We start from the raw sequence: 13,181 nt of genomic DNA, 5'->3' as shown, positions 1-13,181 counted from the left end.
TCATTTTTGTTAATCGAATTTTTATTTATTTATTTTTCGATTTTAAGACTTTTTTTAAAAAAAACACTTAACAAAGAAAGTAATACTTACCAGCGGATAACATTTCATATTATTAATATGAATTTTTACCTTGCTAAATATTGTAAACTCAGAGTTTGAAGGATAAAGCCCTGGTTTTCTACCATGGTATATAAATAGTCGGAGCAAACTATAATAGTCTGAGCAAACTAAAATCGAACCATTATTTAAATTCTATCATTAGCGTTAATATTAATTTGTAATTGTCCCTGAAATCAGTTTGAAGGAAAAATAATTACATAAAAATATTTTTTCTATGCATAACTTATGACTAATTAGGATGTCTCGGTTAGTGTAAATTATTTGTGCTAAATTTTGTAATTAATCTTTGCATGAATGTCATGATGTGTGTGTCACATGCATGCACACATACTCAAGGTGAGGTGTGTACATTTATATACATATCTCCTTGTAAAAGTTTTATATTAATTATTCCACTATTTAAAATATGAACATCGTAATTTTTAATTAAAACTTTTACAGAAGCATTCTGTCTTTTTTTCCCATTTTGGGAGTTCAAACATTAATATTCAGACATGTTATTTTCAGACAACGAATTAAATTAATTACAAAAACACCGTCCTATTAAAGAAATGTTATTTACACTTTATCACGTCAGAAATGAATAAAGCCATTAACGGGGTTTAAAATGCAGTTTAGACCTTCAAAATAACAACACGAATGTTTTATTTTAACCATAATGTTTCAGGCATGATTATGATAATAAAAGTTAATATAATAAACGAAATGAAACTCCACCTGCTTGGCACATGGTAATGTGGAACATGCATATTTTTAAAATGATCTCATTACGTTATACCAACATTGTTTGTTGCTAATTACAACTCAACAACCATAGTGTTAATACAAGGTAGAGCTCGCGCAAGGTTGAGCAGTACAGAATATCCTTCTTATATAGCTAACATATATCGTGTCTACAAGTACGTGACACATCTGCTTGACCAATTGGCATCAGGGATGTTTGCCGAAAAAATATTGTGCCGGATACGGACTTCCTTTCCTTCGTTTAAACATGACCATGGCAACACAACTAAAAACTATGCGTTATAACTGTTTAAAACTTATAATTTAATGTTATTTTCGCATTTCATCGCCGTCGAACAAAACTGGGCAGTACCTCAATTTGTAATACTTGGGGTCGGAATGTACCACTACCTATGTACAAAAAAAGGTTTTTCCAATACAGTGGCGTATATGTTGGCTAGATGCGCTAACAATAAAAGCACGCTTCACATCACTGGAGACCAGGAAATTTCATGAATTCGTTTGGCGGAGGCTAAAGTTCAAACACCGTTTACTTTTACATTGGCTGAGTTTCTGGAGAGAATCGGCACAACCTGATAGCCGGGCATCGTTGGATCACGGTAGTACACGGGGCGTGTTCAAATAACTGCGGTCCAATCATGAACACAGTGCACGAGCACGAAGGTTTGCATTCCAGCTTGCGACCCAATGAAACCGCGAAATGTCCGCTACGGCCGTCGCAACCTGCGAGCATAAAGCAAGGAAGATAAACACTGGCAACTCTATGCTATAATTAACGACCTTATTTTCTTTGGAAAACCGGGAACTATGCTGGTTTTAGAAGGCAACCTAACAACCTGAAAGGCGTTATTTATTCAGAAGTAAATGTTGGCAAACGTGATTTTTTTTTGTGGTCGTTCCTTGATGGGAATAATAACGTATTACGTTTAAGATATTCATTTTTCGATACGGAAGAAGACAAACACTACGTTAAAATACTTTATATTTTGTGTCAACCAATAAAAAAAATAAAAACTGCAGAGCCGCAAAGTTTGAGTGCTTAAAAATCATAACCTCAGTTTAAATTGCATAAAAAAAAATACACACGAGCACAAGCTAAGCAAAGCACTTTCGCAGCCAGGCTTTATTTCATTGCTACCAAACTAATTAAAGATTTACAAAATTATTCCCAAAAATAACATTTTACCTTTATCAAAATTCCACTCCGTTAATACACCATTCCATCAATTCTGTACTAAATTCTGTATTATGTTTAAAAGTTGTTGTGTTTGCCTCAGTATCTGAACCGCACAGTGATTGTGACTCACCCCAGGATGACGAGCTCGCCGTACTTGGCGAGCGGCTGCTTGGTCTTGTCGGCGGGGCTGGAGGCGTCGTCGTGGTCTTCCAGCAGCGGGGAGTCGGTGCCATCCGACCTGCAAGCAGAGCAGAGCGTCGCTCACGCTGCGGGGAAGGTGATTGTCCCCTGAGGTGTCGGAGCTGCTGCCGGCTCTAGTATCCGAGGACATGATCCAACAGGTTCACGGAATGGGTGTGCAAGGATGCGGATACATAGCCTCTGCCTCCACGTGGGCACCGCTGTTGGTGACGAATCGTGGTGACCATGTTGGGATGGGTAGCCTCAACCTCTGGTCATAGCATCGCCTTAACTAAAGAGGACAATGCCGGGCGTAACCCTGCCGCAGTGCATCCTCAATTGTATGTTTGTGACCAGAAATGGTGGATTGGCTGAATCTGCGGGTAACAGGCTTTCTGGAGGGTTCGACTGCCGAGCCCCGGCGTCTCGGCCCCAAAGGGCCCCATAGTGAATGGATCAGGCCTATGGTAATGGAAGGACCGAGAAAGGCGCCGCTGTGTTCGGGTGCACCCGGGTTTAAAAAAGAGCTGTAAACTGCTCGACTAGGTGTGACACGTTCCCCATATCCAGTGGTCAGCGAAGGTACCGAGGTAAACAGAGGCCCTCCAGCTCACGCATGGTTGGTTGTCATTTCTAGCCAGGGCTTTCTGAGGTCGCCGCCGGATGAGTCCAGGCACCTGTCGGGCCGAGGTACGGCAGGTCGGAGGGTAGTCCGAGGAGACGAGGACATCCAGTGATGGTCGGTTAGCCTGCTGGCGAACGGTCTGCCGAATAGATGCCAAGTTGGTTGTAGTACGGGAAGAATACGGGAAGAATCCATGAAAGACTGAATGGTGTCCCGCTGAGGTTTTCTCCAAGGCCCAGGATTCTGATTGGGTAGGACTCATACTTGGTAGTGGTGCTCCGATCGCTTGGAGCAGGCTGATGCGGAGTCGACTTGGTGAGCGACGACACAGCTCCGGTACAAGCCTGGATAGCTAGCAGAGATTGGATAGGCCTCCACCGGACCACGGGTTCACTGGGTGTTTTGAGGGGTCCCGGTGTGATGTGGGAGATCGGGGAAGGCACCAACAGTGCTGATAAAGTCATAGGGCTCAGGACACAGCCAACTGTCTTGTGAGTTGAGTGAGGTTACGGGGCTGAGGCGGCGACTATGCTGGGTTGGTGGCCCCAGCCGCTGGTCGTTGCCGAAGCTCTAATACCCTCCCGATCAAACAGAGAGCGATCCCAAACAGTTCTGTTTGAAAGCTCTGGAATGTATATAAAACGAACTGGAACGATACTCCCACCCTACCCTATCAGGGCGCATATGTGGGAGGGAAACGTGAGAATGCCGGCCGTAAGGTCGGAATAATCTGCGGTGTCGCCACCTCCCATTCCTACCACCCACGACACCCGGCTCATTAACACTGCAAATTTCATCTTACACGCCATCTTATAATACAATGAGTTTTTAAGCTTTTTTAAATTTTATTGCAAATTACTAATTGGTGTCTATTGATATTATCACAGTTATAGTCATTCCAATAAAAAAAATTCAGTGCTAAATTTCAAATGAGAAACTATTTGTAGCAATACATCAATAATAATAACAAGGCATTCGATAACTTTGTGTGCTATGCTCAAAATATCAAAAATTCTGAATTTAGAATAATATTGTTGAAAAATGCTTGAAAACAAGTTGGTGTCTTTCAATTACCACTCCTTAGAAATAGATAATGAATATCGTCAAATGATGCTCTTGGTGAAGTACAGCAGGAAAATTAATTTTCTAACTTCTCATTTCAAATTTTACGTAAGAAAATACAATATTTCGTATACATTTTAAAAATGTTTCATTACGTTAAAAAGTCTCGTCTGAAACTATTATTTTCCCCAGTGATGTCAATCTGGCAACAGAGCTCACAGAAACAAGGACAGTGCTAATGGCAGAAATCGTGCATTGAAAAGAGACAGTTAAGGCCCATTTCAAATGCACACTGCAATCTAAGGATGGGACACGCTACACATTCCAGCCAACCTCAACCACACTGGGATCCACTGCTGACAGCACACATTTCACTCAGGACACACACAGTCTTACACCTGCATCATATGCCAACACGCTAGCAAAACAAGATTCATATTTTAGCGCCTTCTCAGTCCACCTTCGTGGCGAAGTAGGTTCTGGGTTTGCAGTCCGAGTACGGCTATGATGTCTGCCCTTTTCGCTTGTAGGGTTAGGTTGTGACGTCTAGCCTAAGGGCATACAAGCGAGGGTGTTCATAGGCACAACAAGATTAAATATAATCATAACTAGTGATTGATGATAATATATTCCGTTTAGCTGTAACTCTGTGTACTTATGTAGTTAATTTTCAATGCCATAAACCAGACTACACTAGAATCATCTATTTATATTCCTAGATTTTAAACTTCCCAGCGTTTTGTCATTTTTTGTGTGGTTGGACATGATGATATAGTATATATTTTCCAATTTTATTTTGTGATTTTTTTTGTATTTTGAATTATATTTGTCTTGTCCAGTGAAAAGTATAAAATATTGATTTTCTTTATTTATTTGCTAAGTGTTTTTTTTTAATATCCTTTAAAAAAACCTACCAATAACTGCGTTTTTCATGGCCTATAACATGCGCAGAGAATTTGGCAACATTATTAGGATATACCTTTGCCTCGTTCACGCATACATTACAATCTGATGTAATAAAATAATGATTATAAAATTTACCCAAACCCTTACTTACACCAAGCAGTCGGCACGAGTGCATTTCACTTCGTTTTTGTTTATCCACGCAGTATGCACTTTATTCAAAACTGAGCCATGATCTTGAAGCCGCCGTAACTCCTCAATTTACACACCCCTTGCAGGGCAGTCGAGAGAAACCAAGGTCTCAGAAGAAGACAGAAAAGGAAGGGGGGGGGGGGGCTCACCATTACTTAAGGTACAACTTTTTCAAACACGATTATTTAACATATTTATTGACTAATTATATATACAGTGTCCAATACTTTCACGTGATCTGCGTGAAACGCATTACTTTTAAGATTTCCAATAAATTCTACAAGCATTAAAATTGTGATTTTCGTCCTATCAGGGTAAATTCAAGCATTAAAAAATGTCGTAACTCAACCGGGGGCCTCCTTATTCCATGGTCATGGGGACTTGAACCCCCCCACTTACCAGACCAACCACGGCTCTTGCCACATCCTTGAGATTTCTTGCGACATTTTCCCACCGGGCCCACTGCGTTGCAACGCCTGCAGGACGATAACGTACATGCTCAAGGCCAGTCCGACCAATCACAGTACATGCATACTTTCACTCTGTTTGGGAGAGCAACACGCGCCATGCGGTTCCAGAAGTAGACATGTATGAGTCGTGGAGAAACGAATGGATGAATGGATCGGCGCGCCAAACCAGTTCCAAGGTCGATGAGGAACAACACATCCACTCCACGTGCTCTGCTCAGGTACGAGAAACAAAGCCAGCTCAGTCGACTGACACTGACAGGGTCTAAGGGCGGTATCCCAAGACGTCCGGGTTAAGTGCCCAGCGCGACGCCAGAAACTGGTTCCAACTAATTCCAGCGGACGTTTCGCATCCATTGATGAAAATATTACGGCAAAACTCCCAGAGGTAGCAACACCATCGCACAAAATGGGACCGCTTTTTCTAATTTTCTCGAGCATTTTTTTAAGTTGCAATTATTTCTTGCCATGACCGTTAAGTGTTCAAAATGTATTCCAGAATAGTTTCGCTACCATAAAGTTTCATAGCACACCAATAAGGTTGTTACGTCCCCCGAAGTTCACGAAACTGAATATATACGAGTCAATGGCGCCAGACGCGGGTCCGCCATCTGGTTGAAATCAACTAAAAAGTGAGCTCTGCGCATGCGTGAAATTTGGGCAACAGATAGGTCTCGGATATGATACCAAAATCCGTTCCTAAAAAAAAAAAAAAAACTGGCCGTGTCCAATCGTACACTAAGAATCGGTTAAGGTACAGCTGCAGCATAATTCAATACCTAAAACCTTATTTCTTGCGCGCTGCTTGCGTCGTCGATAAGTTTTAATTACAATGCAAATCCGGATTAAAGCAGATTAGTCCTCCTCGTCATAGATTTTTTTTACAATAACTTCAATTCTGAACCATTTATCCAACATTTTAGCCCAAGGTATAAATAAAAAAAATTCCTATTCCGTTAGGTGGTTGTTATAGAATGATACAAATAGAAATTATATAAACAGGCCTCAGTCTGTGACCGCCGGAATCAAAAAATCGATTTTATACTGAAATGGATGACTAAAAATGTAATAATACCTACGAGCGCGTAAGTAACAATTGGGCAATTTTACAGGAGTATATAGTATAACCGAATCCTGGTTTTGGACGTAAAAGCGCTTGTAACTCTGGCTAAAATCTTTTGGAACTTATTTTAGTGTGACACGGTGCTAATATGGTTCAATATAAAACTAACTTTAAAGGCATAATAGTCCAATTTGGACTTAGCCTCGCTTGGCTGTGAGGTAAAGTAGTAACATCCATCTACGAATAAACTTTGGAAGTTGCACAAAAATTGTGGCTAAATATTGAAGGGAAAAAATTTATTACTGTACGAACGAGATGACTAGCACCACTTTTGACCGTTAAATGGTCTTAGCCGAAACTAGTGACGACTCGGGCACAGACAAACAGGACATACAAATTAAGGTCGGCTCGAAAGTCTCCTGCGGTAACACGCCTGTACAATCGGATTTCGGCACCAAAACACCTTAGGCGCGCAATACTAATCCTCAAATCTTCACATGGACCATAACATGTTTTTACACTGAGGGCAAAAATTTACACGACGCGCGCTGATTTATATGGTTTCTGCACGAACGTAATATTGAATTACCCTTTTTTTCCTTAAAAATACAACTAAATGTTGGGTTTACAGGCTGACAATAGAACCTACACTGCAAAGTATAGGAGTACATATTTTGTACACCAAACCACACTATATTCTTAAATATGATCAATACATTGAAGCTTTCCTTGTGTCAAAATTTAATAACTTACAAGTGGTTTGAAAAAAAAAATATTACATAAAATATTTAAGCTGTTGTGCGGGTTTTTTTTCTTCAGATTGATAGGTATAATTGTTCAAATCAACAAACATATGAACTAAGCAACTTACAACGTGAATTATTGAGAGAAAAATCACAGCAGAAAACATACAGAAAACGTACTAATTGGTCAAGTACGGAATAGCTTATAGGCTATCTCATTGATCATATAGAAAGGGGGGGAGGGGGAGGGAGAGTTGCAAACACGAATTCAGTGCGTGTTGGAGTCCAGTAAGCAAATTATCCCGTTAAACACAACTGTCAATGCACACAGAAGCAAGAAGGATTTAAGGGGGGGGGGGGGGGGGGGGATGTTCCCTCTCGGCTTCCTGCCAACTACAAACTTACACATTACAAGAGAAAGGCCGAATCACATTCAGCCCATTACACGTGTCACAAAGCCGGCAGCCAATATCGGCGAACGGAGACTAAGTAGTCTCCCTTAATGTTCATTTCAACCACAAAATTTTCCACCCAATGGAAGGATTGCGGGTTAAATGACCTGTACGCTAGACTGTAGTGTCCTATGACCATTAGAGACGTTGCTGTTTCATGACTGGCCATTTTCTTGCTGAGAAACCAATTTTAATGTTGACTAGAATGCACACTGGTCATTACTTATGTTTCTGCGAGTTAATAGCTAATAACTCGAGTTTCTACAGGGCGAGTCAAATTTTCTTTTGGGCAATCTAGAATTTGGAGTATTTTCTGTCGCGAAAACTAACAACGGATAGTAAAGTTTTCGAAAACAAATTGTCACAGTGACAAGCCATTGAAGATTGAAGTATCCCTATGGAGTAACAACACACACATCTCGTAAGTTATAAAACTCGTCACTGTACGAAAAATGTTAGATTTCAAACACAAGATTTAATTATCCTGGGTTGGGAACTGTTAGGGGGGGGGGGGGAATGGGGGGGGGGTGTTTAAACATCACAGCAAAGCCAATTTTTCCGCATTCCCAAAAAGTGTAAAAAAAAGTTCGCTAATTGGAGAGGGAGATAGGATAATTAAAAAAACTCATCACAGCAATATGTGACATCTGCTTCCGCAAATTCACCGCGGAGATCATGTCACGCTAAAAAATATCACCGTGAAAATGAGAGTAGAATCGATATTTCAATTACCGAACACCGAATACAACAAATACTAGGTATATAAATTCGGAAGACGCCGTTAACCCGTAATAAAAGTAATTATAAAAGAACTTACATTACAAGAGATTTATAACACTCAGATGTAAATTATTATTACCGCAACCGACAATTACATACGGGATATAAAACTTTGTGAATGAAAAAAAAAAAAAACTTAAACTGACCATGAGTCGAGCTATCAAGTTACTCTAGTAATACAGCCAGGTAATAATATAACAGTATATGTTTCAAATAGTAGAGTTGACAGCAATTGTTTTTCAACACCATCCAAGAATAAACTGTCATAATACACTCGTTACTAGTGTGTCGTTCTGTCGAGAACACTTTGCTTGATGTTACAAAACACTACTCTAATAACAATGCCTAAAATAACTTAATTAAGAAAACCTAAGCAATTTTTCCGGTTTGGGCTACACAATTACAATTATTCATTATTAGGAAGTATTGGTAGTGTTGCTCGAATTATTATTTTTGATTTAATAGTCTACTTTTTTAATGTGTATATGTGTGTGTATATAGTGTGTATTTATGTTTACAATGATCATCATACTTTCACCAGATGCAAATCGCACTCCTTTTGACATTTATATTTTGGTGTATGTGCAAGTAAACTTAAGGGCGGTATGCCACGACATAAAAATAAGGGTTTAGGTGTTGGATATGCTACACCTGTACCCTACCTTAACCGTATTCATAGTGCACGATCGGACACGGAAAGTCCCTTATATTTAGGGAACGGATTTTGGTGTCCTATCCGTGACCTATCCGTTGCCTGAATTCCGCGCATGCGCAGAGCTCGCTTTGTCATTTATTCCGTCCATCTGACGCCATTAACTCGTATATATTCAATTTCGTGAACATCGGGGAGCGTGCCATATTGGTGTGCCAAATGAAACTTTATGGTGACGACACAATCCTGGAATACATTTTGTAATAACAAGAAATAATCTAAACTTAAAAAGTATTCGAGAAAATTAGAATAACTCAATTTAATTCGTGCGATGGCTCTGTTTATCTCTAGGAATTCTGCTGTAATAATTGTATTGACAGTTGACAAACGTCCGCTAGAATGTGTTGAAACCAGTTTCTAACCTCGCGCAGGGCACCGTTTGCTGCTTATCTGATTCCTTACTGGAATACGTTTTGGACACGTTCTGCAATACAGCCCGCGAATTAAGTTACGGTTGTATTTCAACAAGGCAGTGCTTATTCGCTAGTCGTAATGCCGGTTTCCTATCTCATTTATGCCAAAGGAATCGCCAGTCTGACCTCGCAGGGGTTGTACAGATAGATACCGCTCACAGCAGCAGTTTCCTCGCGACCAAGAATGAGCTATGGCGGTAGCTTGGTCGGATCATTTGCATCCAGCCAAGGCGATCTGGTTTAAAAGCACCCCATCATAAATCATTGCCGTGATATGGTGGGTCATTTCCCCTACCCATTCGTCCGTCGTTGGTCCTTTTTTTTTTATCACATTTCATCGTTATCACCTCAATTTTGACTTCACATTTAGGCCTCAAGATTGCCGTCTGGACGCTGGAAGAAAGACACTGTAGACATTTACCTCTATTACTCTCATTTAAAAAGTACCTACTTAAGATATTTAACTTTTGTTTGCGCAGGAAAGGAATAAAAAGTACATTCGACGTCAGCCTGATGGATTTCAGTTGCCCTGTACCCGCATTTACACTTTTCTGACCCCACCAATATCGCAAAAATGACATTTTTCAACCTACTTATTTTTTGGGGTAAAAATCGTCAGAACTTAAGGAACTCACCAGTCGGACATGCCCTGAACCTTCTTGCATTGATTCCTGCATTTCGACAGGCATGCCACCACGGAAAGTTCTTAACGGCAATACTAGAGGTAAACGTCTGCATCGGCGAAACTGCTCGCAATCTTGTGGCGCACTGTAATGGCCTGCCGGCTGCTTCCCCTCCCGCCGCGCTGAAAGAGTGGAGGGAGGTGGGATGCGGGTCGAGTCATTGCCCGCGTAGTTTATCATATTGTTACGAACGTGAGCAAGGCCGGGGCACGTGCAGATGCAGAGTTGGCTGGCAGCTGCCGCAACATGATATGCGTCGCGCGCGCCCGGAAGATAACAAGGATTGTAGCTTTCCCCCCTCCTTCCCACTACTCCCCGCGCAAAGCCCTGCCTTTGACACGTAACTGAAACCTAACAGCTGCGGAGTTACGCGAGCCGACGACGCGTGTTTTCGAGAGATTTCTGCTTCGGGACGGCCGAAATGACGCGACTGGCCCCGGCCGCTCTCGTGAGTTCTGGAATTGCGCCGGGGCCTATATATATGCCCGAGGACGCCAGGGCAGGGAGTCAGTGGAGTTCAGAGTGAAGTCTGGAGTTTTCCCGCGGCGGAGTTTCCGGGCGATAGCGTGGCGAAGTCCCTGGACGAAGGTTCCAGGGCGAAGAGTTCAGTTCCGGGCGATAGTGTCGCGGGCACGGCGGAGTTCCGAGCGAAGTTCCGAGCGAGGCGTCGAGTGGGATCTCGGCGAAGGGGAAGTGCGACGGCGGCGGCGGAGTGTGGCGACGGAGTCCTGCGACGGAGATCCACGAGGGGCGCTGCGGCGAGAGTTGAGCCAGAGGTGCGGCCCAGCGAGGTGTGCGGCGTGTAAAAACGAGTGACCGAGGAAGCAACATTTTTAAGTACAATTGATTAATTGGCATTTTATAAGATTAATTGTAAGTGACATAAATAGCGGCAATAAATAAAACCTTGTGTGATAAAAATCTTTAATTGGGCTATCCTTTACGAACCCGCGGTACATCGTAACAATATCAATTACGTCTTCGCATGAAGCTCGCTGCTCAATCTTACGTTTTGTTTGTCAGGGGACGCTGAATTGCGCCCCATTGGAAAGGGCGCCTTTCAGATTTTTTCGAGCACACACACAATTATTTAAATCCTGATAGGCTGCCTTTCCAGAGTTGGCTGTTCGCTTTGCTTTAAGCGAAAGAAAACCCTGAATTGTGCCCCATCGGAAAGGCCGCCTTTCAGGTTTTTTCCTTGTACGCATACAGTCCGTAAAATCCTGATGGGCTGCCTTTCCAGAGTTGGCTGTTCGCCTTGTTTTAAGCGAAAGAAAACCCTGAATTGTGCCCCATCGGAAAGGCCGCCTTTCAGGTTTTTTCCTTGTACGCATACAGTCCGTAAAATCCTGATGGGCTGCCTTTCCAGAGTTGGCTGTTCGCCTTGTTTTAAGCGAAAGAAAACCCTGAATTGTGCCCCATCGGAAAGGCTCCCTTTCAGAAATTTTTAGTTTTCGTTAGATCGTTGTGGGCACTGAATTTCGCCCCATCGGAAAGGCCGCCTTTCAGGTTTTTTCCTTGTACGCATACAGTTTGTATAATCCTGATGGGCTGCCTTTCCAGAGTTGGCTGTTCGCTCTGTTTTAAGCGAAAGAAAACCCTGAATTTCGCCCCATCGGAAAGGCCGCCTTTCAGGTTTTTCCTTGTACGCATACAGTTCGTAAAATCCTGATGGGCTGCCTTTCCAGAGTTGGCTGTTCGCTCTGTTTTAAGCGAAAGAAAACCCTGAATTTCGCCCCATCGGAAAGGCCGCCTTTCAGGTTTTTCCTTGTACGCATACAGTTCGTAAAATCCTGATGGGCTGCCTTTCCAGAGTTGGCTGTTTGCTCTGTTTTAAGCGAAAGAAAACCCTGAATTGTGCCCCATCGGAAAGGCCGCCTTTCAGGTTTTTTTCTTTGTACGCATACAGTTCGTAAAATCCTGATGGGCTGCCTTTCCAGAGTTGGCTGTTCGCTCTGTTTTAAGCGAAAGAAAACCCTGAATTTCGCCCCATCGGAAAGGCCGCCTTTCAGGTTTTTCCTTGTACGCATACAGTTCGTAAAATCCTGATGGGCTGCCTTTCCAGAGTCGGCTGTTCGCTCTGTTTTAAGCGAAAGAAAACCCTGAATTGTGCCCCATCGGAAAGGCCGCCTTTCAGGTTTTTTCTTTGTACGCATACAGTTCGTAAAATCCTGATGGGCTGCCTTTCCAGAGTTGGCTGTTCGCTTTCTTTTAAGCGAAAGAAAACCCTGAATTTATCCTTAATATTTCCCATTTTCCCATAGTGGATTCCACTTATATTCCCAAAATAAAATAATGAAGATATGTAATGGTATTTCTCAATAATAATAATGTGACTTTAGTCCACCGCACACAGAACGACTTTCCTTGCGGGATTGTATGCATATTTGTTTGTTACACAATATTCCTTCCTTCTTCCAAAGTGACTTGCAGTGACGCGATGTAATGTTCACACTTACTTAATAGTTCATTTTCAGGAAGATCACACCCTTGTACATCCGTAGCTTGCCCTGATGAGGATCCATAGTTAACATTTGGTTTAGTCGATTGGAGTTCACGCCGTTTTAGTTTCATCCGACTATCTTCTTGGTAAGCCAGTTTACGCCGAGTTGTGCAGTGTCGAATTTTTTTACGAATGACTTTCTTGTGTATTGAACCAGGGCTCCTACCTGACATTTTTTTTAAAGGACTCTTCTCCCAAGCTAAACCTTTCTTGAATCTTGTCCTGCCATGTAACATTTACGCTGTGTCTATGTGTAGGTAATTTATTATTTTGCGTCCATTAAATTTGGCAACGAGGCTCGTATAGAATTCTACCGAATTACTGGTTTTGTTTTCTTTGAGATATCTGTCACAAAAAAATGT

At 42.0% G+C, this 13,181-nt stretch overlaps 1 protein-coding gene across 2 annotated transcripts in view; it reads right to left on the bottom strand.

The window, feature by feature from the left end:
• LOC134535810 (protein pellino) overlaps positions 1–13,181 on the bottom strand; it is a 298,764-nt gene that overhangs the window by 201,995 nt on the left and 83,588 nt on the right. For both annotated transcript variants that reach the window (XM_063375094.1, XM_063375095.1), the window contains exon 2: positions 2,172–2,279. In XM_063375094.1, the coding sequence (XP_063231164.1) occupies positions 2,172–2,279 (108 nt within the window). The remainder of the gene's footprint in view (positions 1–2,171; positions 2,280–13,181) is intronic.

The sequence above is a fragment of the Bacillus rossius genome, chromosome 10, assembly GCF_032445375.1.
Source record: "Bacillus rossius redtenbacheri isolate Brsri chromosome 10, Brsri_v3, whole genome shotgun sequence".
NCBI classification, from domain to species: domain Eukaryota; kingdom Metazoa; phylum Arthropoda; class Insecta; order Phasmatodea; family Bacillidae; genus Bacillus; species Bacillus rossius.
The sequence above is the reverse complement of the archived record's forward strand: the minus strand, read 5'-3'. Positions and strand labels throughout refer to the sequence as shown.